Source organism: Mustelus asterias, chromosome 16, assembly GCF_964213995.1.
Source record: "Mustelus asterias chromosome 16, sMusAst1.hap1.1, whole genome shotgun sequence".
Lineage (NCBI taxonomy): Eukaryota > Metazoa > Chordata > Chondrichthyes > Carcharhiniformes > Triakidae > Mustelus > Mustelus asterias.
Window position 1 is genome coordinate 79,701,862 of NC_135816.1, and position 27,085 is coordinate 79,728,946.

Below are 27,085 nucleotides of genomic sequence, written 5' to 3' on the forward strand. Positions count from 1 at the left end.
TAACATGATAAAATTTCACATTCAATTTGAGAGTGAAAAATGTGGATACATAACTAGTGCATTCGACATAAATAAAGACAATTGTATGGAGACAGAGTTGGCTGAAGTGGATAAGCATTTTCAGCTATTACTCTCAGCAAAGATGTATTCCATTGAGAAAGAAAGACACTATGAGAAGGATACACCACCCGCAGCTAACTAAGGAAGTTAAGGATAGTATCAAATTGAAAGAAAATATATGTATGGTGCTATAAAGAGTAGTGGTAGGGCAGAAGATTGAAAAATTTCTAGAAACCAGCAAAGGACCAAAAAAGAGGGAAAGCTAGCAAGAAATACAAGAACAGACAGAAAAAGTGTCTGCAAGTATATAGAACCATAGAACCATAGAAAATTACAGCTCAGAAACAGGCCTTTTGGCCCTTCTTGTCTGTGCCGAACCATTTTATGCCTAGTCCCACTGACCTGCACTTGGACCATATCCCTCCACACCCCTCTCATCCATGAACCCGTCCAAGTTTTTCTTAAATGTTAAAAGTGACCCCGCATTTACCACTTTATCCGGCAGCTCATTCCACACTCCCACCACTCTCTGCGTGAAGAAGCCCCCCCTAATATTCCCTTTAAACTTTTCTCCTTTCACCCTTAACCCATGCCCTCTGGTTTTTTTCTCCCCTAGCCTCAGCGGAAAAAGCCTGCTCGCATTCACTCTATCTATACCCATCAAAATCTTATACACCTCTATCAAATCTCCCCTCAATCTTCTACGCTCCAGGGAATAAAGTCCCAACCTATTCAATCTCTCTCTGTAACTCAGCTTCTCAAGTCCCGGCAACATCCTTGTGAACGTTCTCTGCACTCTTTCAATCTTATTTACATCCTTCCTGTAACTAGGTGACCAAAACTGTACACAATACTCCAAATTCGGCCTCACCAATGCCTTGTATAACCTTACCATAACACTCCAACTTTTATACTCGATACTCCGATTTATAAAGGCCAATGTACCAAAGGCACTCTTTACGACCCTATCCACCTGTGACGTCACTTTTAGGGAATTCTGTACCTGTATTCCCAGATCCCTCTGTTCAACTGCACTCTTCAGAGTCCTACCATTTACCCTGTACGTTCTACTTTGATTTGTCCTTCCAAAGTGCAATATCTCACACTTGTCTGCGTTAAATTCCATTTGCCATTTTTCAGCCCATTTTTCTAGTTGGTCCAAATCCCTCTGCAAGCTTTGAAAAGCTTCCTCACTGTCCACTACACCTCCAATCTTTGTATCATCAGCAAACTTGCTGATCCAATTGACCACATTATCATCCAGATCATTGATATAGATGACAAACAACAATGGACCCAACACCGATCCCTGCGGCACACCACTAGTCACAGGCCTCCACTCAGAGAAGCAATCCTCCACAACCACAACCATGAAAAGGAAAAGAGCAGCAAGAGTGAGCTTCAGTCCTGAAGAGAGTGAGACTGGGGAATTAGTAATGGCAAATGTGCAAATGGCAGAGACTTTGAACAAATATTTTCATAGAATTCCTACAGCACAGAAGGAAGCCATTCGGCCCATCAAGTCTGTACCAACCACAATCCCACCCAGGCCCTATTCCCGTAACTCCACACATTTACCCTGCTAATCCCCTGACACTAGGGTCAATTTAGCATAGCCAAACAACCTAACCCGCACATCTTTGGAGTGTGGGAGGAAACCGGAGCACCCGGAGGAAACCCATGCAGACACAGGGAGAACATGCAAACTCCACACAGACAGTGATCCGAGCCAGGAATCGAACCCAGGTCCCTGGAGCTGTGAAACAGCAGTGCTAACCACTGTGCTACCATGCATCTGTCTGCACAATAAAGGCACTAAAAGCATCCCAAGAAAACCAAGCATCCCAAAAAAGAGGCAAAAGATTGGGGAAAACATGATACAATCATGATCACTAGAAGAAAAGGAAGAGGAAAACTAAGGAGGTCCCCTGGACCTGATTACCCACACTCCCCCCAGCCTTAAAGAAGTGGCTACAGAGTTAGTGGAAGCATCGATTGTAATCTTCCAAAATTCCTTCGATTCTAGACAGGTCCCAGTGAATCGGTAAACCACAAATCTTTTTTCATTTTTTAATTCATTTGTGGGACTTGGGCATCGCTGGCTGGCCAGCATTTATTGCCCATCCGAGTTGCCCTTGAACTGAGTAGCTTGCTTAGCCATTTCAAAGGACAGTTGGGAGTCAACCACATTGCTGTGGATCTGGAGTCACATGTAGGCCAGACCAGGTAAGGATGAGAGATTTCCTTCCCTAAAGGACATTAGTTAACCAGATGGGTTTTTCTTGACAATCGACAATGGTTTCATGGTCATCCGTAGATACTTATTTCCAGATACTTTTTATTGAATTCAAATTCCACCATCTGCCGTGCATCCCCAGAATATTAGCTGAATTTCAGGATTAACAGTCTAGCGATAACACCATTAGACTCACCATTTAGGTCTCTTCCCATTCAAAGGAGAAAATATGCAAAGTGTGAAAGCAAAGTGTCACGGGTAAAGTATTGACAGTTTGAGTCTACTTTTCTTTAAAATTCTGAAAAACTAAAGAGATTCAATTAATCAATTCTGGGAGAGAGCAGCTCTAAAAAGACTGAGTGAGCCAATGGAGAGATCAAAGGGAAGGAATGTATTTAAGGTGACACTGAAACTTATGAAGTTTGGTGCAGGCTTGGAGGGCCGAAGGGCCTGTTCCTGTGCTGTACTTTTCTTTGTTCTTTGAAGGCCAATATTTTAGATCTCAGCAGACAGCAGAGATTGTCAATCAAACTCCCAGCAACAAATGTGAATGAAGCCAGAGTTGAAAAGCCAGCTGCTGACAGCCTCAGAGGATGCCCCAAGAGAACATTAAAGACACTGTGTGAAAACAACTATTGGACATTTATAGACTTCAAAATGTATAAGGAGCTGCAGAACAGATATGGACCAGTTTAGCTCTGAAAATTGTTAAATCATTATGGAACTATTTTAAACCACTGATACTGTATAAAGCAATTGTTGTTGTATTAAGTATAATTCCATATTGTTTTCTTGTATTTCTTAAAAAAACATTTACCTTAATATAAAATTATCACAAGTAGTCGGGGATATCATTTCTGGATTTCCAAAGCCTCTCCACCTACTATACAAATTGCAAACACAAAGGTGAGTGTCATTGTTTCAAGTTGCCCTTCTGGGATTTGCACAACTCGGCATTTAGCATCAACCATGTCCTTAACAAACTGGCTAACCAACAGCAAAACAAATTCAGGATAAATAGGTCATTTTAAGGTTGACAAGCTAACTGAGATCTCAACTATTTATGCTATATATTGAAGACTTGGATGAAGGGAAAGACTGTATTGTCGCCAAATTGCTGATGATACAAAAATATGCTGTGGAGATGCCGGCATTGGGTGGGCACAGTAAGAAGTCTCACAACACCAGCTTAAAGTCCTGCAGGTTTATTTGGAATCATGAGGTTTCGGAGCACTGCACTCACCTGATGAAGGAGCAGCGCTCCGAAACCTCGTGATTCCAAAGAAACCTGTTGGACATTAACCTGGCGTTGGTGGGACTTCTTACAATACAAAGATAGATAGAAAAGTAAGTTGTGAGGAGGATACAAAGTGTCTGTAAAGGAAATGGTGTAAATGGTGTATAAGGTGGGAAGTGTGAACTTGTCCATTTCATCAGGGAGAATGGAAAAGTAGTGTATTATTTAAATGCAGAGAGAGACTGCAGAATGCTGTAGGACAGAGGAATCTGTGCATCCTTGTACATGAATCACGACAATTTTGCATGAAGATGCAGCAAGTAATTAAAAAAGCAAATGGAATGTTGGCCTTTATTGCAAGAGGGAAGGAGTATAAATTAGAGAAGTCTTACTCCAATGGCACAGATTATGGGTGAGATGGTCTCCTTACTTAAGGTACATACTTGCATTGAAGCAACTCCAAGAAGGTTCACTAGCTGATTCCTGGGAATGGGCTACTCTTTGCTCCTCATTCATAAGTTCATCATGTTCTTAATAAATTGCTGGTTCAATAAATTGTTCCCTGTTGGATATAATTGGATATAGTTGATCAGGGTTTTAATGTAAAGATCTTTATGTGTGACTTTACCTGCTTTCCTCTCCCCTGCATCACTTCCTGAGGGATGCTGTAGCTCTGATTAACATGCTTCATTCCACCTTCAGTCTGGGGGCAAAACCTCACCAGCAAGACACGGAAATTTGTGCCACCAAGATCCAAGGCCAGGAAGCTGCCTTTCTCTGGTGATCAAAGGTCAAATATTAAATCAACAGCAACCTGGTCGCTGAATCCTCACCAACCAAAATATATGTAGTGCATCCATGGTCAACATCCAGCTCAAAAATCACATGACAGGAACACCCTCACTGACCCCCATTACCCTAACTGACCCCCAATTCCCTCACTGACCCTAGGCAGCATGGTGGCACATTGGTCAGCGCTGCTGCCTCACAGCACCAGGGACCTGGGTTCGATTCCAGCCTTGGGTGACTGTCTGTGTGGAGTTTGCATATTCTTCCCGTGTCTGCGTGGGTTTCCTCCAGGTGCTCCGGTTTCCTCCCACAATCCAAAGATGTGCAGGTTAGGTGGACTGGCCATGCTAAATTGCCCTTTGGTGTCCCAAGAGGTAAAGGTTAGGTGGATTGGCCATGATAAATTACCCCTGAATAGGGTAGGGATGAGCAGGGTAAAGGTGTGGGGTTACGGGGATAGGGCCTGGGTAAGCTACTCTGTTGGAGAGTTGGTGCAGACTTGATTGGCCGAATGACCTCCCTCTGGCTGTAGGGATTTTATGATTCTATGGTTCCATGATTCTATACTACAATGACCCTGTCACCCTCATTGACCCCAATGAACCTCACTGATCCGCATCACGCTCACTGACCCCAATCCTGTCACCGACCCTGACCACCCTCTTGGTCCGCCATCAACCCCACTGACCCCCATGCCCCTCACTTGTGCCCCCCTGCCACCCCCACCCCTGCCCTGCCCCCTGCCCCGCCCCCCACCCCGTCCCCACCAATTAAATTGTTAATCATTTATTGATATTTTTAATCGTTTATCAATAGTCAATCATTTATTGTTATTTTCAATCATTTATCAATATTGTTAATCATTTATTAATATTGTTTCCAGAGTCTCCATGCTTCTGCTTTTACCCACCTTTACCATCAGGTCGATAATGTACAAATGTGGGTAGCATACGGACAGAAGCTTCCTTTTGACCTTTTCTGCTGAGCCCCATCTCCATCTCCTTCCTCATCCTACGCATCACCAACATTAGCTCTTCTCTGCTCAGTTTAAATGGTTTGAGGATTTGCTCAACCTCAGGGTTCAGAGCGGCCACTCGGGAGGTCATGTTCATTGCCATGACAATGGCATTCACACTGTCAGGGTCTCCGAACCTGAAGCAGGAACAAATGTTTCAAGTATGACTGTATTACTGTATCCTCATTTGATTCATAAATGGCTTCCTATATCTGAATGGTGTGCTCAGCCATTTTCATAGAGCAGTTCAGAATCAAATACACAGTCCTTGCCCATCTTCGCATTGAGGATACCCTCCATTGTGTTGTGTGGGACTGCCACTCTGCTAAATAGGATGGACTTCAAACAGACCTAGCATCAAAAAGACCAGGCATCCATGAGGCACTGTGGGCCATTAGCAGCAGCAGAATTGTACTCAACCATAACATGTAACCTCATGGCCCCACTCTACTATTACCACCAAGCCAGAGTACCAACGCTATTTCAATAAAGAGTGCAGGAGGGTATGCCAGGAGCACACCAGGCATACCTAAAAATGAGGTATCAACCTGGTGAAGCTACAACACAGGGGTACTTGCACGTCAAACAACATAAGCAGCAAGTAATAGACAGACCTAGGCAATTCCACAATCAATGGATCAGATCGAAGTTCCACATCCAGCTGATGATGGTGGTGGACGATTAAACAGCTCTCTGGAGGAGGAGGCTGTTATACATTTCAATGGTTGCAAGAATGCTTTAAGGGGAGGTCACATAATTTGATCATGAGGTCATTGGAGTGTTTCACAGGCTGCTTGCTGTCTCAGTTTAACTTTCTGTTCTGTACAAAGAACACTTTTTTCAATAAACCTGTTGTGTTTCACTTTGAATTTACGTGTGCAAACCACATATTTTTTCTTTTTGTTAAAACCCACAATCCCAAAGATAGTTCGGACATTACAGAGGCTCCATAAATATGCTCATCCTCAATGATGGAGCAGCCCAGCACACCAGTGTAAAAGATAAGGATGAAGAATTTGCTACAACCTTCATCCAGAAATGCAGGAGGTTTAATAGGATGATCCTGGGTATGGATCTCACTCTTTCCAATCTCACTCTCATCGTCTCCAACTCTCTTCACTTTCCCACTCTCACCTTCTGTGACTCTCTCTACTCTAACCCTCTCCAACTCTCTTCAATCTCCCACTCTCACTCTCTCCGAGTCTCTCCAATCTCTTACTCTCATGCTGTCACTCTCTCCAACTCTCTCCAATCTCCCACTCTCACCCTCTCCGACTCTCTCCAATCTCCCACTCTTACTCTCTCCAACTCTCTCCAATCTCCCACTCTCACTCTCTCCCACTCTCTCCAATCTCCCACTCACATGCTGTCACTCTCTCCAACTCTCTCCAATCTCCCACTCTCACTCTCTCCAACTCTCTCCAATCTCCCACTCTCACTCTCTCCCACTCTCTCCAATCTCCCACTCACATGCTGTCACTCTCTCCAACTCTCTCCAATCTCCCACTCTCACTCTCTCCAACTCTCTCCAATCTCCCACTCTCACTCTCTCCCACTCTCTCCAATCTCCCACTCTCACTCTCTCCGACTCTTTCCAATCTCCCACTCTCACCCTCTCCAACTCTCTCCATTCTCCCACTCTCACGCTCTCTGACTCTCTCGAATCTCATACGCTCACCCCCTCCGACTTTCTCCAATCTCCCACTCTCTTCCACACTCTCTGGCAGTTGGTTCAATGGGAGGACTCTCTGATCTCAGGGATGTTGACGAATAAGGTAACAGACACATTCTCTGAAAAGCGAATGGAGCTCATTTCAGCTCGAGCTTTGAAAAGATTTCACTTCCTTTCTCAAATCTCCTCCTAAAGTCAGTGCCGTTCATTCTGGTCCCTTCACTCCTGATAGGGAAGAGATTCCGGTGTGCTGTTTGCTGGATCACTGCATGGTGAGTTTGCTCAGTAATGACAAACACATCGGAGGTGCTATAATGTCACATTGTTCTTTAATGTTCTCACAGTCACAGGGGTTAATAACCCAGAGGGACAGTGACATTGGAGAGAATGTCTGACTCTGTCCACAGCACTGACATTGCTCTCTGTATCTGAGCCACACCGAGTAGCTTTCAACATATCCCAATGTAAAGGCAGTAGTGAAAGAACTTAATGATCCCACTGCTGCTTCAATATTACTGCTGATATCAGAATTGATTAAACTTATCAAAGTCCCATGAAGCACCTGAAAATTTCACTAAATCTTTCAAACCTACTCTCTTCCGGCACTTCAGCTATGAGGAGAGGTTGGAGAAACCTGATTTGTTCTCACTGGAGCGACGGAGGTTGAGGGGAGACCTGATAGGAGTCTCCAAGATTATGAGAGGCATGGACAGAGTGGATAGTCAGAAGCTTTTTCCCAGGGTGGAAGAGTCAATTACTAGAGGGCACAGGTTTAAGGTGCGAGGGGCAAGGTTTAAAGGAGATGTACGAGGCAGATGTTTTACACAGAGAGTAGTGGGGTGCCTGGAACTCGCTGCCGGGGGAGGTAGTAGAAGTGGATACGGTAGTGACTTTTAAGGGGCATCTTGACAAATACATGAATAGGATGGGAATAGAGGGATATGGTCCCCGGAAGGGTAGGGGGTTTTAGTTAAGTCGGGCAGCATGGTCGGTGCAGGCTTGGAGGGCCGAAGGGCCTGTTCCTGTGCTGTAATTTTCTTTGTTCTTTGGTCTTTTCTCTAAGGGTGAGCTTGTTGAGGGAGGAGTTATTGGAGGTAAGGAATCAAATAGCAGGAACACTCGCCTAGCGTGTCAAATGTTGAAAGTTTATTTATTAGTGTCACAGTCTTACATTAACACTTCAATGAAGTTACTGTGAAAATCCCCGTATTTCCACACTCCGACACCTGTTTGGGTACACTGAGGGAGAATTTAGCATGGCCAATGCACCTAACCAGCACGCCTTTCGGAGTGTGGGAGGACCCTGGAGCACCCGGAAGAAACCCACGCAGACATGAGGAAAATATGCAGACTCCGCACAGTGACCCAAGCCGGGAATTGAACCTGGGTCCCTGATGCTGTGAGGCAGCAGTGCTAACCACTGTGCCAACCACTGTGCCACCGTGCCACCCTTACAATGCACAGGATATTGGAGTGTAAATCAGAAATAGAGATTTCCTCATACAGACACTACTGCACCTCTCCATGTCATCATAACTGGTTATCGGCCAGTTGGTTATTGGAACACACCTTGAGCTGATTTACCGACAGTATCTTATATTTATTACACCACAGCTGCTCTCATCACTGAGTCATATTAACTTTATGAGCTGAAGCTGTCCTTGATCAGAGTTTCTGTCAAGATATGACATTTTCATTCTAAGACTCAGTCTATATATCTGAGATAGGAAGAAAGATACTCAGACCATGACTGTATCTATGATGTGACAGTTATACATAATTATATCAAACATACACCTACAGACCATTCAGCCCAACCAATCCCTTTTGGTATCCAAACTGAAATAACTCCGCAGAGTCTTGTGTCCCTTCACCAGATTCGTTTTTATTTACAAACTCAATTCCACTCTGAAGAACGCTTCAAGTACAAAATCAGATTCTGGAGTGTCGGTAGTCCTGACACCTCTCTCTTTCTCTCTTTCTCTCTCTCTCTCATATATATAAAATATATATAGGTGAGACTCCCTGATTGGGCAGGCAATCAGTCAAGGAGCTCATACTCCAAGAGGCCAACCTCATGGGCCTCCTTGAGGTTACTGCACAAATCCTTCATAATTTTAAAGATAATCTTTTAGGTTAACCCCTCAGCCTTGTCTGTACATCCATTTATGATAGCATGAATTTGCATTTCTGGCACCATCCTTACACAAACATATGGACAAGAAGTAGGCCATTCAGCCCCTCAAGCCTGCTCTGCCATCATAGCTGATTTGATAAGAGGCTCTTTCTCACGTTGGAGGGCAGTAACCAGTGGATTGCCACAGGGATCAATGCCGGGACCACAGCTCTTCACAATATCTATTAATGGATTAGCTTTGAAAAGATTTCACTTCCTTTCTCAAAGAGGAACGGGGTGTACTGTGCCCCAATTTGGGGATGATATAAAGGCGGAAGGGAAGACAGATTGCAAGGAGGATATAAATAGTTAACAGAGAGATATTGACAGATAAAGTGAGTGGGCAGAAAATTGGTGAATGGAATTCAATGTGGGAAAATGTGAAATTGTTCATTTTGGAAGAAAGAATGAGAAGGTGGATTATTATTTAAACAGAGAAAGACTGCTGAAAGCTGTAACACAAAAGGACTTGGGGGCCCTTGAAACCCAGAAAGCTAGCATACAGGTGCAGCAGGTAATAGGGAAGGCAAATGGAATGCTGGCTTTTATTTCAAGAATGCTGGAGAATAAAAGTAGAGGTGTTGCTGCAATACTACAAGGTACGAGTGAGGCCATGTTTAGAATACTGTGTAGCGTTTTGGTCCCCTTATTGAAGGAAAGATATATTATCATTGGAGGCAATGCAGAGGAGATTTACTGGGATGATCCCAGGTATGGAGGAACTACCATATGAGGAAAGATTGAACAGGTTGGGTCTGTACTCCTTGGAGTTCAGAAGAATGGGAGTTGACATGATTGAAGAGATTAGTGAGCAAAATTAAAGCTCATTGTATTGGTGGTAATGTATTGACATGGATAGAGAACTGGTTGGCAGACAGGAATCAGAGAGTGGGAATAAATGGGTCCTTTTCAGAGTGGCAGGCAGTGACTAGTCGGATACCGTAGGGTTCAGTGCTGGGACCCCAGCTATTCACAATATACATTAATGATTTGGATGAAAGAATTGAATGCAATATCTCCAAATTTGCAGACGACGCTAAGCTAGGTGGCAGTGTGTGCTGTGAGGAGGATGCTAAAAGGCTGCAAGGTGACTTGGACAGGCTGGCTGAGTGGGTAAGTACTTGGCAAATGCAATATAATGTGGATAAATGTGAGGTGATCCACTTTGGTGGCAAAAACTGGAAGGAAGATAATTATCTGAACGGTGGCAGTTTAGGAAAAGGGGAAGTGCAACGTGACCTGGGTGTCATGATGGAACAGTCGCTGAAGGTTGACAGCAGTCGGTGAGGGAAGCTAATGGCATGCTGGCCTTCATAGCAAGAGGATTGCGTACAGGAGTAAGGATGCCTTACTGAAGTTATACAGGGCCTTGGTGCCCACACATCAAGTATTGTGTGAGGTTTTGGTCTCCTAATGAGGGAGGACATTCTTGCTATTGAGGGAGTCCATCAAAGGTTCACCAGACTGATTCCTGGAATGGCAGGACTGACATATGAAGAGAGAAACTGGATCAACTGGGCTTGTACTCACTGGAATTTAGAAGAATGAGAGGGGATCTCATAGAAACATATAAAATCCTGATGGGACTGGACAGGCTGGATGCAGGAAGAATGTTCCCGATGTTGGGGAAGTCCAGAACTAGGAATCACTTTCTAAGAATAAAGGGATAAGCCATTCTAAAATTATAAAAATAAAAACTTCCCCAACTGTCACTCTCCACTGCAGTGGAGAGTGACAGTTGGTGTCTCAGTGAGGGAGTGTTGCTCGGGCTGCAGTGGAGAGTGACAGTTGGGGAAGTTTTTATTTTTATTTTTATTTTTATTTTTTTTTTGTTTTCTTTTTTTCTTGCTGGTAATGGCTTCAGGGATGGCAGTTCAGGCAGTATGCTGCATCTCCTGTGGGATGTATGTGGTGAGGAAATCCAGTAGTGTTTCAGGAGATTTTAGTTGTAAGAAGTGCATTAGATTGCAGCTTCTGGAGGAGCGTGTAAAGGAGCTGGAGGGGGAGGTAGAGGAACTCCGCATAATTCGGGAGGCGGAGGTGGAAGTTGATAGGAGTTATAGAGAAATAGTAACTCCTAGAAATGAGGCTTGGGTCAATGCCAGGAGGAGGGGTAAGAAGCAATCGGGAAGACAATCCCCTGGGGCGGTTCCCCTCCATAATAGGTTTTCGGTGCTGGAGGCTACAGTTGAGGAGGAATCAACTGAGCATAGAGAGCAGATCTCTGGGGGTGAGCCGAGTGAGAAAGCTCAGGTGGTTAGGGGCTGTAAAAGACTGGGCCTTGTGATTGGGGACTCCACAATTAAGGGGACAGATAGGAGGGTCGGAACTAAAGGTAGGGACTCAGGGTTGGTGTGTTGCCTACCAGGGGCTGGGGTCCGGGATGTGTCTGACAGGGTATTCAGGACTCTTAGGGGGGAGGGAGATAAACCACAAGTTATTGTACATGTGGGGACACACGACATAGGGAGGATAGGGGAAGGGGATATTAGGCAGGGATTTATGGAGTTGGGGTGGAAACTAAAGGCCAAGACTGACAGAGTGGTTATCTCTGGACTCTTGCCTGTACCACGGGATAGTTTAGAGAGGAATAGGGAGAGGGAAGGTTTGAATTCATGGCTGAGGGGATGGTGCAGGAGGGAGGGGTTCAGGTACTTAAGCAATTGGGGCTCGTACTGGGGAAGGTGTGACCTCTATGAGAAGGATGGTCTACACCTTAATCAGAAAGGGACCAATATCCTGGGGGGTAAATTTGCTAAGGCCATGCAGGGAGGTTTAAACTGATTCGGGGGGGGGGAGGGATCCTGAGTAGTGGGGCTGAAAGTGAGGGATGCATGGATGGGGTGGAGCAGGGTTTGAAATGTGTATACTTCAATGCCAGGAGTATTCGCAATAAAGTGGGTGAACTTGCAGCGTGGATCAGTACCTGGGACTTCGATGTTGTGGCTATTTCAGAGACATGGATAGAGCAGGGGCAGGAATGGATGCTGCAGGTCCCGGGGTTCAAATGTTTTAGTCGAAGTAGGGAAGGAGGTAGAAGAGGGGGAGGGGTAGCATTATTGGTCAGAGATTGTATCACAGTGTCAGAGAGGAGGTTTGATGAGGACTTATCTGTTGAGGTAGTATGGGCGGAGATTAGAAATAGGAGAGGAGAGGTCACCCTGTTGGGAGTCTTTTATAGACCTCCTAAAAGTTCTAGAGAGGTTGAGGAAAGGATTGCGGAGTCAATCCTGCTTAGGAGTGAAAGTAATAGGGCAATTGTTATGGGGGATTTTAACTTGACTAATATTGACTGGAATTGTTATAGCTCTAGCTCGTTAGAGGGGTCAGTTTTTGTTCAAAGCGTGCAGGAAGGTTTTTTGACTCAGTATGTAGACAGGCCAACTAGAGGTGAGGCTATATTGGATCTGGTGCTGGGAAATGAGCCAGACCAGGTGCTAGACTTGGAAGTTGGTGTGCATTTTGGTGATAGTGACCACAATTCGGTTACGTTCACCTTAGTGATGGAAAGGGATAGGCATGAACCTCGGGCCAATGGTTTTAGCTGGGGGAAGGGTAATTATGAGGCTATTAGGAGAGAATTAGGAAACATAGGTTGGACTAGGAGATTACAGGGACTGGGAACGTCCGACATGTGGAGTTTTTTCAAGGAGCAGCTACTGCGAGTCTGTGATAGGTATGTCCCTGTCAGGCAAGGAGGAATTGGTAGGGCTAGGGAACCGTGGTGCACCAAAAAAGTTTCTTTGTTGGTTAAAAAGAAAAAGGAGGCTTATGTTCGGATGAGACGTGAGCACTCGGGTAGTGCACTAGAAAGCTTTAGATTGGCTAAGAGGGAGTTGAAGAGCGAGCTTAGAAGGGCTAAAAGGGGACATGAGAAGACTTTGGCGGATAGGGTTAAAGAGAATCCTAAGGCGTTCTATAGGTATGTCAAGAACAGAAGGTTGGTTAGGGCAAGTTTAGGGCCAGTTATAGATGGCAGAGGGAAGTTATGTGTGGAACCGGAGGAGATTGGTGAAGCATTGAACCAATATTTCTCTTCGGTGTTCACGCAAGGGGACATGAATATAGCTGAGGAGGACACTGGGTTGCAAGGGAGTAGAATAGACAGTATTACAGTTGATAAGGAGGATGTGCAGGATATTCTGGAGGGTCTGAAAATAGATAAATCCCCTGGTCCGGATGGGATTTATCCAAGGATTCTCTGGGAGGCAAGAGAAGTGATTGCAGAGCCTCTGGCTCTGATCTTCAGGTCGTCGTTGGCCTCTGGTATAGTACCAGAAGATTGGAGGTTAGCGAATGTTGTCCCATTGTTTAAGAAGGGGAACAGAGACTTCCCCGGGAATTATAGACCGGTGAGTCTCACTTCTGTTGTCGGCAAGATGTTGGAAAAAATTATAAGGGATAGGATTTATAGTTATTTGGAGAGTAATGAATTGATAGGTGATAGTCAGCATGGTTTTGTGGCAGGTAGGTCGTGCCTTACTAACCTTATTGAGTTTTTTGAGAAAGTGACCAAGGAGGTGGATGGGGGCAAGGCAGTGGACGTGGTATATATGGATTTTAGTAAGGCGTTTGATAAGGTTCACCATGGTAGGCTTCTGCAGAAAATGCAGATGTATGGGATTGGGGGTGATCTAGGAAATTGGATCAGGAATTGGCTAGCGGATAGGAAACAGAGGGTGGTGGTTGATAGTAAATATTCATCATGGAGTGCGGTTACAAGTGGTGTACCTCAGGGATCTGTTTTGGGGCCACTGCTGTTTGTAATATTTATTAATGATCTGGATGAGGGTATAGTTGGGTGGATTAGCAAATTTGCTGATGACACCAAAGTCGGTGGTGTGGTAGACAGTGAGGAAGGGTGTCGTAGTTTGCAGGAAGACTTAGACAGGTTGCAAAGTTGGGCCGAGAGGTGGCGGATGGAGTTTAATGCGGAGAAGTGTGAGGTAATTCACTTTGGTAGGAATAACAGATGTGTTGAGTATAGGGCTAACGGGAGGACTTTGAATAGTGTGGAGGAGCAGAGGGATCTAGGTGTATGTGTGCATAGATCCCTGAAAGTTGGGAATCAAGTAGATAAGGTTGTTAAGAAGGCATATGGTGTCTTGGCGTTTATTGGTAGGGGGATTGAATTTAGGAGTCGTAGCGTTATGTTGCAACTGTACACAACTCTGGTGCGGCCGCACTTGGAGTACTGTGTGCAGTTCTGGTCCCCACATTACAGGAAGGATGTGGAGGCTTTGGAGAGGGTGCAGAGGAGGTTTACCAGGATGTTGCCTGGTATGGAGGGGAGATCCTATGAGGAGAGGCTGAGGGATTTGGGATTGTTTTCGCTGGAAAGGCGGCGGCTAAGAGGGGATCTTATTGAAACATATAAGATGATTAGAGGTTTAGATAGGGTGGATAGTGATAGCCTTTTTCCTCTGATGGAGAAATCCAGCACGAGGGGGCATGGCTTTAAATTGAGGGGGGGTAGTTATAGAACCGATGTCAGGGGTAGGTTCTTTACCCAGAGGGTGGTGAGGGATTGGAATGCCCTGCCAGCATCAGTAGTAAATGCGCCTAGTTTGGGGGCGTTTAAGAGATCCGTAGATAGGTTCATGGACGAAAAGAAATTGGTTTAGGTTGGAGGGTCACAGTTTTTTTTTTTAACTGGTCGGTGCAACATCGTGGGCCGAAGGGCCTGTTCTGCGCTGTAATGTTCTATGTTCTATGTTCTATGTTCTATTCAGGACTGAGATGAAGAAGAACTTCTTCACTCAGAATTGTGAACCTGTGGAATTCTCTACCACAGAAAGCTGTTGAAGCCAGTTCATTAAATATGTTCAAGAGAGCGCTGGGCATGGCCCTTGTGGCTAAAGGGATCAAGGGGTATGGAGAGAAAGTGGGAGTGGGATACTGAAAGTGCATGATCAGCCATGATCATATTGAATGGTGGTGCAAGCTCCAACGGCCGAATGGCCTACTCCTTTCTATGTTTCTTTGCAGGTAAGGCCGGGTAAATGTTGGGAGGATGCTTCCACTTACGGGAGAGTGTCGGACCAGAGGGCTTAGTCACAGAATAAAAGTGTTCATTTAAGATGGATTTGAGGAAGAATTTATTCTCTCAGTACGATGAATCTTTGGAATTCTTTACCCCTAGAAGCTGTAGATGTCCAGTCCTTGAACATTTTTAAGGTTGAGATTGATAGATTTTAATCAGTAGAGGGTTATGGAGATAAGGCAGTAAAGTGGATTTAGTGAGTATTCCATCAGCCATGATTATTTTAAATGGTGGAGTGGCTGAATGGCCTAAGCCTGTTCCTATTTCTTATGGTCTTATGATAATCACCTCAAATCTGCATCCCTCCTACCCCCGATAACCTATCACCCCCAATGCTTCCCAAGAATCCATCCACCTCTGCCTTAAAAATATTCACTGGGGGCGATCTTACCAGAATTTGGCAGTGTCGGTTCTAGCGAGAAAATGGAGTGAATCGTGCCAATGGCTCCGACGTAATTTTTGACCGAATCTTGAGTCTCATTTACAAAAGTTTTGATGGCCATGAGAATCACGCTGTGCCTGCAGTGGCCTCCCTCTGATTTGCCAATCAATTCTGAACTTAATTGTGCCAATCTCTGGGGAGCTGCATATAGGCATAATGGACAGTGAAGAAAGTTATCTCCGATTGCAGCGGGATCTTGATCAATTGGGCCAGTGGGCTGATGATTGGCAGATGGAGTTTAATTTAGACAAATGCGAGGTGATACATTTTGGTAGATTGAACCAGAGCAGGATTTACTCAGTTAATGGTAGGGCGTTGGGAAGAGTGACAGAACAAAGAGATCTAGGGGTACATGTTCAAAGATCCTTGAAAGTGGAGTCACAGGTGGACAGAGTGGTGAAGAAGGCATTCGGCATGCTTGGTTTCATTGATCTGAACATTGAATACAGGAGTTGGGACGTCTTGTTGAAGTTGTACAAGACATTGGTAAGGCCACACTTGGAATACTGTGTGCAGTTCTGGTCACCCTATTATGGAAAGGATATTATTAAACTAGAAAGAGTGCAGAAAAGATTTACTAGGATGCTACCTCGACTTGATGGTTTGAGTTATAAGGAGAGGCTGGATAGACAGGGACTTTTTTCTCTTGAGCGTAGGAGGCTGAGGGGTGACCTTATAGAGGTCTATAAAATAATGAGGGGCATAGATAAGGTAGATAGTCAATATCTTTTCCCAAAGGTAGGGGAGTCTAAAACTAGAGGGCATAGGTTTAAGGTGAGACGGAAGAGATACAAAAGTATCCAGAGGGGCAATTTTTTCACACAGAGGGTGGTGAGTGTCTGGAACAAGCTGCCAGAGGTAGTAGTAGAGGTGGGTGCAATTTTGTCTTTTAAAAAACATTTAGATAGTTACATGGATAAGATGGGTACAGAGGGATATGGGCCAAATGCGGGCAATTGGAATTAGCTTAGGGGTTTTTAAAAAAAGGGTGGCATGGACAAGTTGAGCCGAAGGGCCTGTTTCCATGCTGTAAACCTCTATGACTCTAAATGGTTCCCCAGCACTTGTTCCACAGCGACTGCAGGGGATTGGGAATGGCAACCAGGAAGCCCGCCCCCACAGAGAGAGACCTGACCAGACTTTTCGATGGAGTGAAGCAGAAGCGGGATGCACTCTGCCCCTACTTCAGGAGAAGGCCTTCTACCAAGGTCATTACCCCCACCTGGGATGCTGTAGCAGCCTAGTGAACAAAGAACAAAGGACAGCAGCACAGAAACAGGCCCTTCGGTCCTCCAAGCCTGTGCCAATCATGATGCCTGCCTAAACTAAAACTGTATGCATTTACGGAGTCCGTATCCTTCCATTGCCATCTTATTCATTGCCCCTTAAATGCTGCTACCGTATCTGCTTCCACCACCTCCCCAGGCAGCGCGTTCCAGATATTCACCAACCTCTGTGTAAAAAGCTTGCCTCGCACATCTCCTCTGAACTTTTCCCCTTAAACCTATGTCCCCTAGTATTGACTTTTCTACCCCAGGAAAGAGCATCTGACTACCCACTCTGTTCACCCTACTCATAATCTTGTAGACCTATATCAGGTCACCCCTCAACCTCAGTCATTCCAATGAAAACAAACTGAGTTTACCCCACCTCTGCTCATAGCTAATAACCTCTAGACCAGGCAACATCCTGGTAAACCTCTTCTGTACCCTGTCCAAAGCATCCACATCCTTCTGGTAGTGTGGCGACCAGAATTGTACACAATATTTTAAATGAGGCCTAACTAAGGTTCTGTTCAGCTGTAGCATGACCTGCCAATTTTTATACTCAAATGTCCTGACCGATGAAGGCAAGCATGCCGTATGTCTGCTTGACTATCTTATCCACCTGCGTTGCCACTTCCAGTGATCAGTGGACATGTACGCCCAGATCTCTCTGCCTGTCAATACTCCTAAGGGTTTTACCATTTACTGTATAATTCCTTCATGCATTGGACCTTCCAAAATGCATCATCTCACACTTGTCCGGATTAAACTCCATCTGCCATTTCTCCGCCCCAGTCTCCAGCCGGTCTATATCTTGCTGTATCCTCTGACAATCCTCTTCACTATCTGCAACTCCACCAATTTTTGAATGCAAGCTCGCTACAGAATAGGACGTGGCAGCAGTGCCGTAAGAAGATGAAAGGTCTGCATTCAGCCAGGGTAAATGAGCCTTATGCAGTCTTTCCCTGCACCCCCTCACACAGCCCTCCCACCTACACCTTCATCTCTCACCCAGCCATTTCGGCCTTTGCCAACATCTGCAAGGAGGACCTCTTGTCCCCTCCCCCATTCACCATATCCCCCCCTCCTCGCTGCCATACTCCTCACACTCCACCTCCCACACAAAACCCACGCCTGTCACACCTCATCACCATCTTCAATGACAACACTGCCACCTACATTCTCCGTATCTGTGTCGTTGCAAGACAAACTTAAACACAACAAGCGTGAGCAAGCTCGCCCAGACGGAGTAATGCCGGACCTCATAATCCTCACGCTATTTGAGGAGAGAGCCCTCAAGTTGGTCGCAGGGCGGGGGGGTGGAGAAAGAGCGCACCTAGGCTGACAGTGAAGTAGAGGCAACAGACAAACCTGAGAACCCTCAAGGCACCTTGTCATTCCTCAAGTCCCAAGTAAATAATCAACGTTCCCTCCTTTATCTCCTGTAATGCACAAATGCCATCTCCCTTCTAGAACCTAGAACATAGAAAAGCTACAGCACAAACAGGCCCTTCGGCCCACAAGTTGCGCCGAACATGTCCCTACCTGCTAGGCTTACCTATAACCCTCTATCTTACTAACTTCCATGAACTTATCTAAAAGTCTCTTAAAAGACCCTATCGAATCCGCCTTCACCACCACTACCGGCAGCCGATTCCATGCACCCACCACCCTCTGAGTGAAAAACTTACCCCTAACATCTCCTCTGTACCCACCCCCCAGCACCCTAAACCTGTGACCTCTTGTGGCAACCATTTCAGCCCTGGGTAAAAGCCTCTGAGAATCCACTCTATCAATACCTCTCAACATCTTATACACCTCTATCAGGTCACCTCTCATCCTTCGCCTCTCCAAGGAGAAAAGACCTCGCTCTCTCAACCTATCCTCATAAGGCATGCTCCCCAACCCAGGCAACATCCTTGTAAATCTCCTCTGCACGCTTTCTATGGCTTCCACATCCTTTCTGTAATGAGGCGACCAGTACTCCAGGTGGGGTCTGACCAGGGTCCTATACAGCTGCAGCATTATCTCCCGATTTCTAAACTCAATTCCTCTATTGATGAAGGCCAGCATTCCATACGCCTTCTTAACCACAGCCTCCACCTGCGACGCTGCTTTGAGCCTCCTATGAACCCGGACCCCAAGATCCTTCTGATCTTCCACACTGCCAAGCGTCTTACCCTTAATATTATATGCTTTCATCCTATTCGACCTGCCAAAATGAACCACCATAGAACATAGAACAGAAAACAGTACAGCACAGAACAGGCCCTTCGGCCCACGATGTTGTGCCGAGCTTAATCTGAAACCAAGATCAAGCTATCCCACTCCCTATCATCCTGGTGTGCTCCATGTGCCTATCCAATAACCGCTTAAATGTTCCTAAAGTGTCTGACTCCACTATCACTGCAGGCAGTCCAGTCCACACCCCAACCACTCTCTGCGTAAAGAACCTACCTCTGAAATCCTTCCTGTATCTCCCACCATGAACCCTATAGTTATGCCCCCTTGTAATAGCTCCATCCACCCGAGGAAATAGTCTTTGAACGTTCACTCTATCTATCCCCTTCATCATTTTATAAACCTCTATTAAGTCTCCCCTCAGCCTCCTCTGCTCCAGAGAGAACAGCCCTAGCTCCCTCAACCTTTCCTCATAAGACCTACCCTCCAAACCAGGCAGCATCCTGGTAAATCTCCTCTGCACTCTTTCCAGCACTTCCACATCCTTCTTATAGTGAGGTGACCAGAACTGCACACAATATTCCAAATGTGGTCTCACCAAGGTCCTGTACAGTTGCAGCATAACCCCACGGCTCTTAAACTCCAACCCCCTGTTAATAAAAGCTAACACACTATAGGCCTTCTTCACAGCTCTATCCACTTGAGTGGCAACCTTTAGAGATCTGTGGATATGAACCCCAAGATCTCTCTGTTCCTCCACAGTCTTCAGAACCCTACCTTTGACCCTGTAATCCACATTTAAATTAGTCCTACCAAAATGAATCACCTCACATTTATCAGGGTTAAACTCCATTTGCCATTTTTCAGCCCAGCTTTGCATCCTATCTATGTCTCTTTGCAGCCTACAACAGCCCTCCACCTCATCCACTACTCCACCAATCTTGGTGTCATCAGCAAATTTACTGATCCACCCTTCAGCCCCCTGCTCTAAGTCATTAATAAAAATCACAAAGAGCAGAGGACCAAGCACTGATCCCTGCGGCACTCCGCTAGCAACCTGCCTCCAATCCGAAAATTTTCCATCCACCACCACCCTCTGTCTTCGATCAGACAGCCAGTTACCTATCCAATCGGCCAACTTTCCCTCTATCCCATACCTCCTCACTTTCATCATAATCCAACCATGGGGGACCTTATCAAACGCCTTACTAAAATCCATGTATATGACATCAACTGCCCTACCTTCATCAACACACTTAGTTACCTCCTCAAAAAATTCTATCAAATTTGTGAGGCACGACTTGCCCTTCACGAATCCGTGCTGACTATCCCGGATTAATCCGCAACTTTCGAAATGGTCGTAAATCCCATCTCTAAGGACCTTTTCCATCAATTTACCAACCACCGAAGTAAGACTAACCGGTCTATAATTACCAGGGTCATTTCTATTCCCTTTCTTAAACAGAGGAACAACATTCGCCATTCTCCAGACCTCTGGCACCATCCCCGTGGACAGCGAGGACCCAAAGATCAAAGCCAAAGGCTCTGCAATCTCATCCCTTGCCTCCCAAAGAATCCTAGGATACATTTCATCAGGCCCAGGGGACTTATCGACCTTCAGTTTATTCAAAACTGCCAGGACATCCTCCCTCCGAACATCTATTTCCTCCAGCCTATTAGCCTGTATCTGGGTTGAAGTCCTCTTCTCCGCCCAGTCTTGCTTCTTATCTATGTCTCGTTGCAACTGCTGACATCCCTCTACACTATCCACAACCCCACCAACCTTTGTGTCATCAGCAAACTTGCCAACCCATCCTTCCACTTCCTCATCCAGGTCATTTATAAAAATCACAAAGAGCAAGGGTCCCAGAACAGATCCCTGGGGCACTCCACTGGTGACCGACCTCCATGCTGAAAAAGACCCATCTACAACCACTCTTTGCCTTCTGTGGGCAAGCCAGTTCTGAATCCACAAAGCAATGTCCCCTTGTAACCCATGCCCCTTCACTTTCTCAATAAGCCTTGCATGGGGCACCTTATCAAACGCCTTGCTGAAATCCATATAAACTACATCTACCGCTCTTCCCTCATCTATGTGTCTAGTTACATCTTCAAAAAATTCTTATCTCCTGCAGACAAAGCAGCCAAACTGGCTGGACCATCCTCATGCTTCAATGGAAAGTACTCATTGAGGATCTCACCCACTTCCTGTGTCTCCACACATAACCTCCCTCCTTTATCCTTGAGAGGGCCTACTCTATCCTCTTGCTCCTAATATATGTATAAAATGCCTTGGGACTCTCCTTAACCCTGCTGACCAAGGACATTTCATGGCCCCTTTTATCCCTCCTAACTCCCCATTTGAGCTCCTTGAAGAGGCATCACAGCTGTCACCCACATCTGGAACCAGCGCAGATACTCATACCTTGGTGCCATCACTAAATAGACAGGCTTCTAGGTCACTCACTGGTGAACACCTCACAGCTGACGATTCACAGCAGTTGGAGGCAAGGACGTCCTGGGGAACCGACACTTGGAGGGATGCCTGAGGCCAGGGTTCTGCTTGGGCCTCTGCTTGATGATGTGCCCCTGGGCTCGGTCGTCCTGGAGCTGATGAAACGGCAAAGGCAGAGTCACGAGCATCAGGAATGGAGGGCGGCATCCCTCCCCGGACTGCAAGGCCGACTGGAGAAGTCCCATCACCTTATGTCGATGGAAATACTGCCATTACTCCCACAATGTGGCCAATTTTGCAAGGTTGGCGTCTGCAGGAGATGTCAACATCAAGGTTCAACTCATGACTTCCATGTCTGAGGGTTTCAACAGCATAGTGCAGGCACTGGTGGGAATCCACTCGTGTCAGTGCCACAGGACAGTGGGGATTCTGGACCTCACTCTAGCTGCCCCTCTGTCACGTGGAGGACCACCGGGCCCACTGGGCACCCATAAGGATAAGGATCAGCTGGTGTACAACCCAGGGCCTTCCACCCAGGTGATCCTGGTGGTCCCAGCCTATCTGAGGCCCCCTTCCTGTGAACAACAGTCCCACACATAGATGAGGGCAGCACTGCAATACCCATATTGCCTGAAAGCAAGGTCCAGCCCCCCCCAGGGGATGACCACCAAGGTCATCTCAGCAACAGGGCATGGAAGTCAGCAGCCTCATCAACCTCAACTGTGGATCCTGGGAAAGCACCTAGACATAGTGGGAGAGTGAGGAAGATTAAGGAGTGATAGGCACCTAGTTGGCACAAGTGAAAGTAGGCACTAGTGTACAGTGGTCACTGCTGTATACAGTTACAAATAATAAATCACTCGGTTCACTCACAGAACCTTTATCCTGTCACTTCATGCTGCAGAGCTCGACGGTCCCACACACACACCCAGCACTTCATTCCTGTGGACTGTGAGGATGGCTGTGCTCCGTCTCTCCCACACTGAGGACAGAGTAAAGAAGCCCTGGGGGCTTCAGGGAACACCACCCCCCTCAATCCCCGGCCACCCTTCCTGAGACCCCTTTTATGGAAGGAGCAAACCCCTCCCCCCACCCATTCATCCAGACTAGAGCAGTTCAATTTTGAAATTCTTTACCTGAGTGGCTGTGGCCGGCAGCTGTCGAGGTGCTGACTGGCTGCCCACCTCGGCTGTACGTGGAAGTGAAAACCTAGCCACATACATGAAGGGGCCTGCAGTGCCTGAGGCTGTCTATTCCAGCTTTGATGAACCCCATGATGTGCCCGTTCATTGGTATGGTACATGCAGCTCTCTGGAGTCAGACATATTGCTGAGGATGAGAGAAGCTTCGCTTTGTCCTCCTTGACATTATCAGGCCCACCGTCCTCCTCAACATTCTCCTCATCCAAGGAGATCGGGCACTTGTGCAGCTCCTCCAGGTCTAGGTTCGCTCTTCTCTGCAGTGCCAGGCTAAGGACAGCACAGCAGATAACAATAATGTGGGAGACCCTCTGGGGGTAGTATTGTAGGGCACCCCCCCCCCGACCGATCCAGGTTCTAGAACAGCATCTTCAACAGCCCAATCGCCTGCTCCACCAACACGTGTGGGATTCTCCTTAATCCTGCTGGCCATGAAATGTCCTTGGCCAGCAGCGTTAAGGAGAATCCCAAGGCATTTTATACATATATTAGCAGCAAGAGGTTAGCTAAGGAAAGAGGAGGCCCACTCAAGGATAAAGGAGGGAGATTATGTACCTCACTGCATCGAGTCTCCGCTGGTGTTTGTGGCCTCTGCACTGGTGTCATCAGCCACCACCTGAGTGGGTACCCCTTGTCCCTGAGGAGATATCCCTCCAACCACCGCTCTCTCTCAAAGACAGCTGGGATTTGCAAGCAGCCCTGGATGTAACTGTCATGGGCCCTCCCCAGGAAATGGGCACACACCTGCATGAGGTGCATTGTGCAGTTGCAGATGAGTTGGACATTGAGGGAGCGGAGTCCCTTGCAGTTCCTGAATGGCTTCGCATCCTGCCATAGTGACTTAAGAGCCATGTGGGCGCAGTCTATCAAACCTTGCACCTCGAGCATCCTGCTAGGTGGGCAAAGCCCATGGCTCTGACGTCCGAGCTCACCCGATCCTGGTCAAAGTTGATTAAACATTTCAGCCCTGGCATAAAGAGCATCTGTCACCTCCCTATTCCATTGGAGTGGCAGACTGGGAACGCCACAGATATCTCCTGTGCTGCCCTGGAATGAAGCACTAGCATAAACGTTCAGAACAGCTGTAACTTTAAGGGCCACAGGCATTGGATGTCCTCCAGTTCCATGGGGTGCCAGCTTGTGTATAGAATCATAGAATCATACAGTGTAGAAGGAGGCCATTTGGCCCATCGAGTCTGCACCAACCACAATCCCAACCAGACCCATCCCCATAACTCCATGTATTAACCCTAGCTGGTCCCCCTGATGCGAAGGGCAATTTATCATGGCCGATAAACCTAACCTGCACATCTTTGGAGTGTGGGAGGAAACCGGAGCGCCCGGAGGAAACCCACACAGACACGAGGAGAATGTGCAAACTCCACACAGACAGTGACCCAAGCTGGGAATTGAACGCTGGTCCCTGCCACTGTGAGGCAGCAGTGCTAACCACTGTGCCACCGTGCTGCCCGTATGTGGCAGAGGTGGTCCACTGTCCCCTGGGGACAGACGCCATCTTCTCGGGCACTGTCGTTGAAGGTAGGAAGATTCTTGGCTGCCACTGTCTCTGACGTTGCTTCTCCATGTGTACTCCTGCTCCCTGAGCAGCTGCCAGACACTGGACCTGGCCACGCACTGCAGCAAGTCGTTGTCTCTGCTGCTGTCAATCCTGATCCCAATATCCCCTTTGGAGTTGGGTTCATGCTTATGTAGAGCTGTTGTAAATGGCACCACTGTGACGTCACACTGGCGCCAGCTGATTATTTGGTGCGGGCTCAATATCCGGACTGAGTGCTTGCTAATGATATGCTGACGTATTCAAACCCTTTCCCGGCATGGTCCACATCAGTCCACCGGCGAGCTCAGCTCAAATCAGAAAACACCATCTCGCCGATGAGAATCGCGCTTTTCCAAGCATTTTGAGCCAGCGCCGCCATTCCTGTGGACGGTGAATGAGATCCCACCCCAAAGTCTCTGCTTCACCATCTTTTCAGGAAGACAGTTCCAAAGACTCAAGACTTTCATAGAAATCATAGAAACCCTACAGTGCAGAAAGAGGCCATTTGGCCCATCGAGTCTGCACCGACCACAATCCCACCCAGGCCCTACCCCCATATCCCTACATATTTACCCACTAATCCCTCTAACCTACGCATCTCAGGACTCTAAGGAGCAATTTTAGCATAGCCAATCAAACTAACCCGCACATCTTTGGACTGTGGGAGGAAACCGGAGCACCCGGAGGAAACCCACGCAGACACGAGGAGAATGTGCAAACTCCACACAGACAGTGACCCAAGCCGGGAATCGAACACAAGTCCCTGTAGCTGTGAAGCAGCAGTGCTAACCACTGTGCTACCGTGCCACCCCCCACTGTGCTACCGTGCCACTTTCTGAGCGATAACATTTTGCCTCATGTCTGTTTAAATGGGTGACCTCTTGTTTTTAAACAGTAACATCTACTTCTAAATTCACCCACAGGAGGAAGCATCCTCTCCATATCCACTCTGTCAAGACCCCTTGGGATGTTATATGTTTCAATCAAGTCACCACTTACTCTTCTAAACTCCAGCAGATACACGCCCAGTCTGCCCAACCTTTCCTCATAAGACAACCTATCCATTCCAGGTAATAGTCGAGAATCATAGAATTCCCTAGAGTGCAGATGAGGCCATTCAGCCCATCGAGTCTGCACTGACCTTTTGAGTATCTTACACAGGCCCTCTCTCCTGCCCTATCCCCATTAAGCCCACACATGGCTAATCCATCTACACATCTAAGGGACCATTTAGCATGGCCAATCCACTAACCTGCACATCTTTAAATCTTTGGACAGGTGATTGAGTCTCAGTGAGGGACCACTTTGGGGACAGTGATCACAATTCGATAAGTTTCAGAATACTTGTAAAAAAGGATAGAAGTAGTCCCAGAGTAAAAGTACTAAACTAGGGAAAGCTAACTACCACAGTATTAGGCAGGAGCTAGAGAGTGTAGACTTGGGGGGGGGGGGGGGGGGGGCGTTTGAGGATAAATCCACATCATCCAAATATGTGGGAGTCTCTTAAAAATCAGTTGTTAACAATTTAGGACAAGTATGTCCCGGTAAAAATGAAGGATAAAGATGGCAAGATTCAGGAACCCTGGCTGACGAGAGAGATTGTGAGCTCAGTGAAAAAGGAGGCATACATAAATTTCAGGAAGTTGAAAACGGATAAGGCTCTTGAGGAATACAAAGATAGCAGGAAAGAGATTAAACAGGGACTTAGGAAGGCTATAAGGGGCCATGAAATGCCCTTGGTGGGCAGGATTAAGGAGAATCCCAAGGTTTTTTATGTGTATATAAGAAGGAAGAGGCTAGCCAAGGAAAGGGTGGGTCCACTCGAGAACAGTGGAGGGAATGTGTGTGGAGCTAGATGAGGTGGGTGAGGTCCTTAATGAGTACTTTGCATCAGTGTTCACAAAGGAGAAGGATGTGGTGGATGGGGAGTGTCGAAAGGAGGATGTTGACATACTAGGACATGTTGAGGTAGAGGGGGTATTTAAAGGTTTTGAAAAACATTAAAATGGACAAGTCCAAAGGGCCAGATAGGGTGCATCACAGAATATTCCTGAGGCCTTGGCCAAAATCTTTGTATCCTCTTTAGCCATGGGTGAGATACCAGAGGATTCTGTTTAAGAAAGGCAGAAGAGACAATCCAGGAAATTGTGAGACTGTGAGCCTTACATCAGTGGTGGAGAAATGATTGGAGAAGCTTCTTAGGGACAGGATGTACTCACATCTCGAAAAGAATAGGCTTATTAGCGATAGGCAGCATGCTTTTGTGAAGGGGAGGTCGTGTCTCACAAACTTGATTGAGTTCTTTGAGGAAGTGACAAAACAAATTGACCTGGGCAGGGCAGTGGATGTTGTATACATGGACTTTAGTAAAGCCTTTGATAAGGTGCCTCAAGGCAGGCTGATACAGAAGGTGAAGTCAAATGGGATTCGAGGTGAGCTGGTAATCATAGAAATCATAGAAATCATAGAAACCCTACAGTGCAGAAAGAGGCCATTCAGCCCATCGAGTCTGCACCGACCACAATCCCACCCAGGCCCTACCCCCATATCCCTACATATTTTACCCGCTAAATCCCTCTAACCTACGCATCTCAGGACACTAAGGGGCAATTTTAGCATGGCCAATCAACCTAACCCGCACATCTTTGGACTGTGGGAGGAAACCGGAGCAACCGGAGGAAACCCACGCAGACACGAGGAGAATGTGCAAACTGCATTGGTAAGATGGATACAAAACTGGCTTGAGCATAGAAAGCA

At 46.6% G+C, this 27,085-nt stretch overlaps 1 protein-coding gene across 1 annotated transcript in view; it reads right to left on the reverse strand.

The window, feature by feature from the left end:
- Nucleotides 1-27,085, reverse strand: part of LOC144505534 (hexokinase-1-like) — a 93,814-nt gene that overhangs the window by 60,774 nt on the left and 5,955 nt on the right. Inside the window, exons 2-3 of the mRNA XM_078231661.1 lie at nucleotides 5,233-5,474; nucleotides 4,162-4,310 (exon numbers count right to left, since the gene is read on the reverse strand). Of these exons, the coding sequence (XP_078087787.1) occupies nucleotides 4,162-4,310; nucleotides 5,233-5,440 (357 nt within the window). The 5' untranslated portion in view covers nucleotides 5,441-5,474. The remainder of the gene's footprint in view (nucleotides 1-4,161; nucleotides 4,311-5,232; nucleotides 5,475-27,085) is intronic.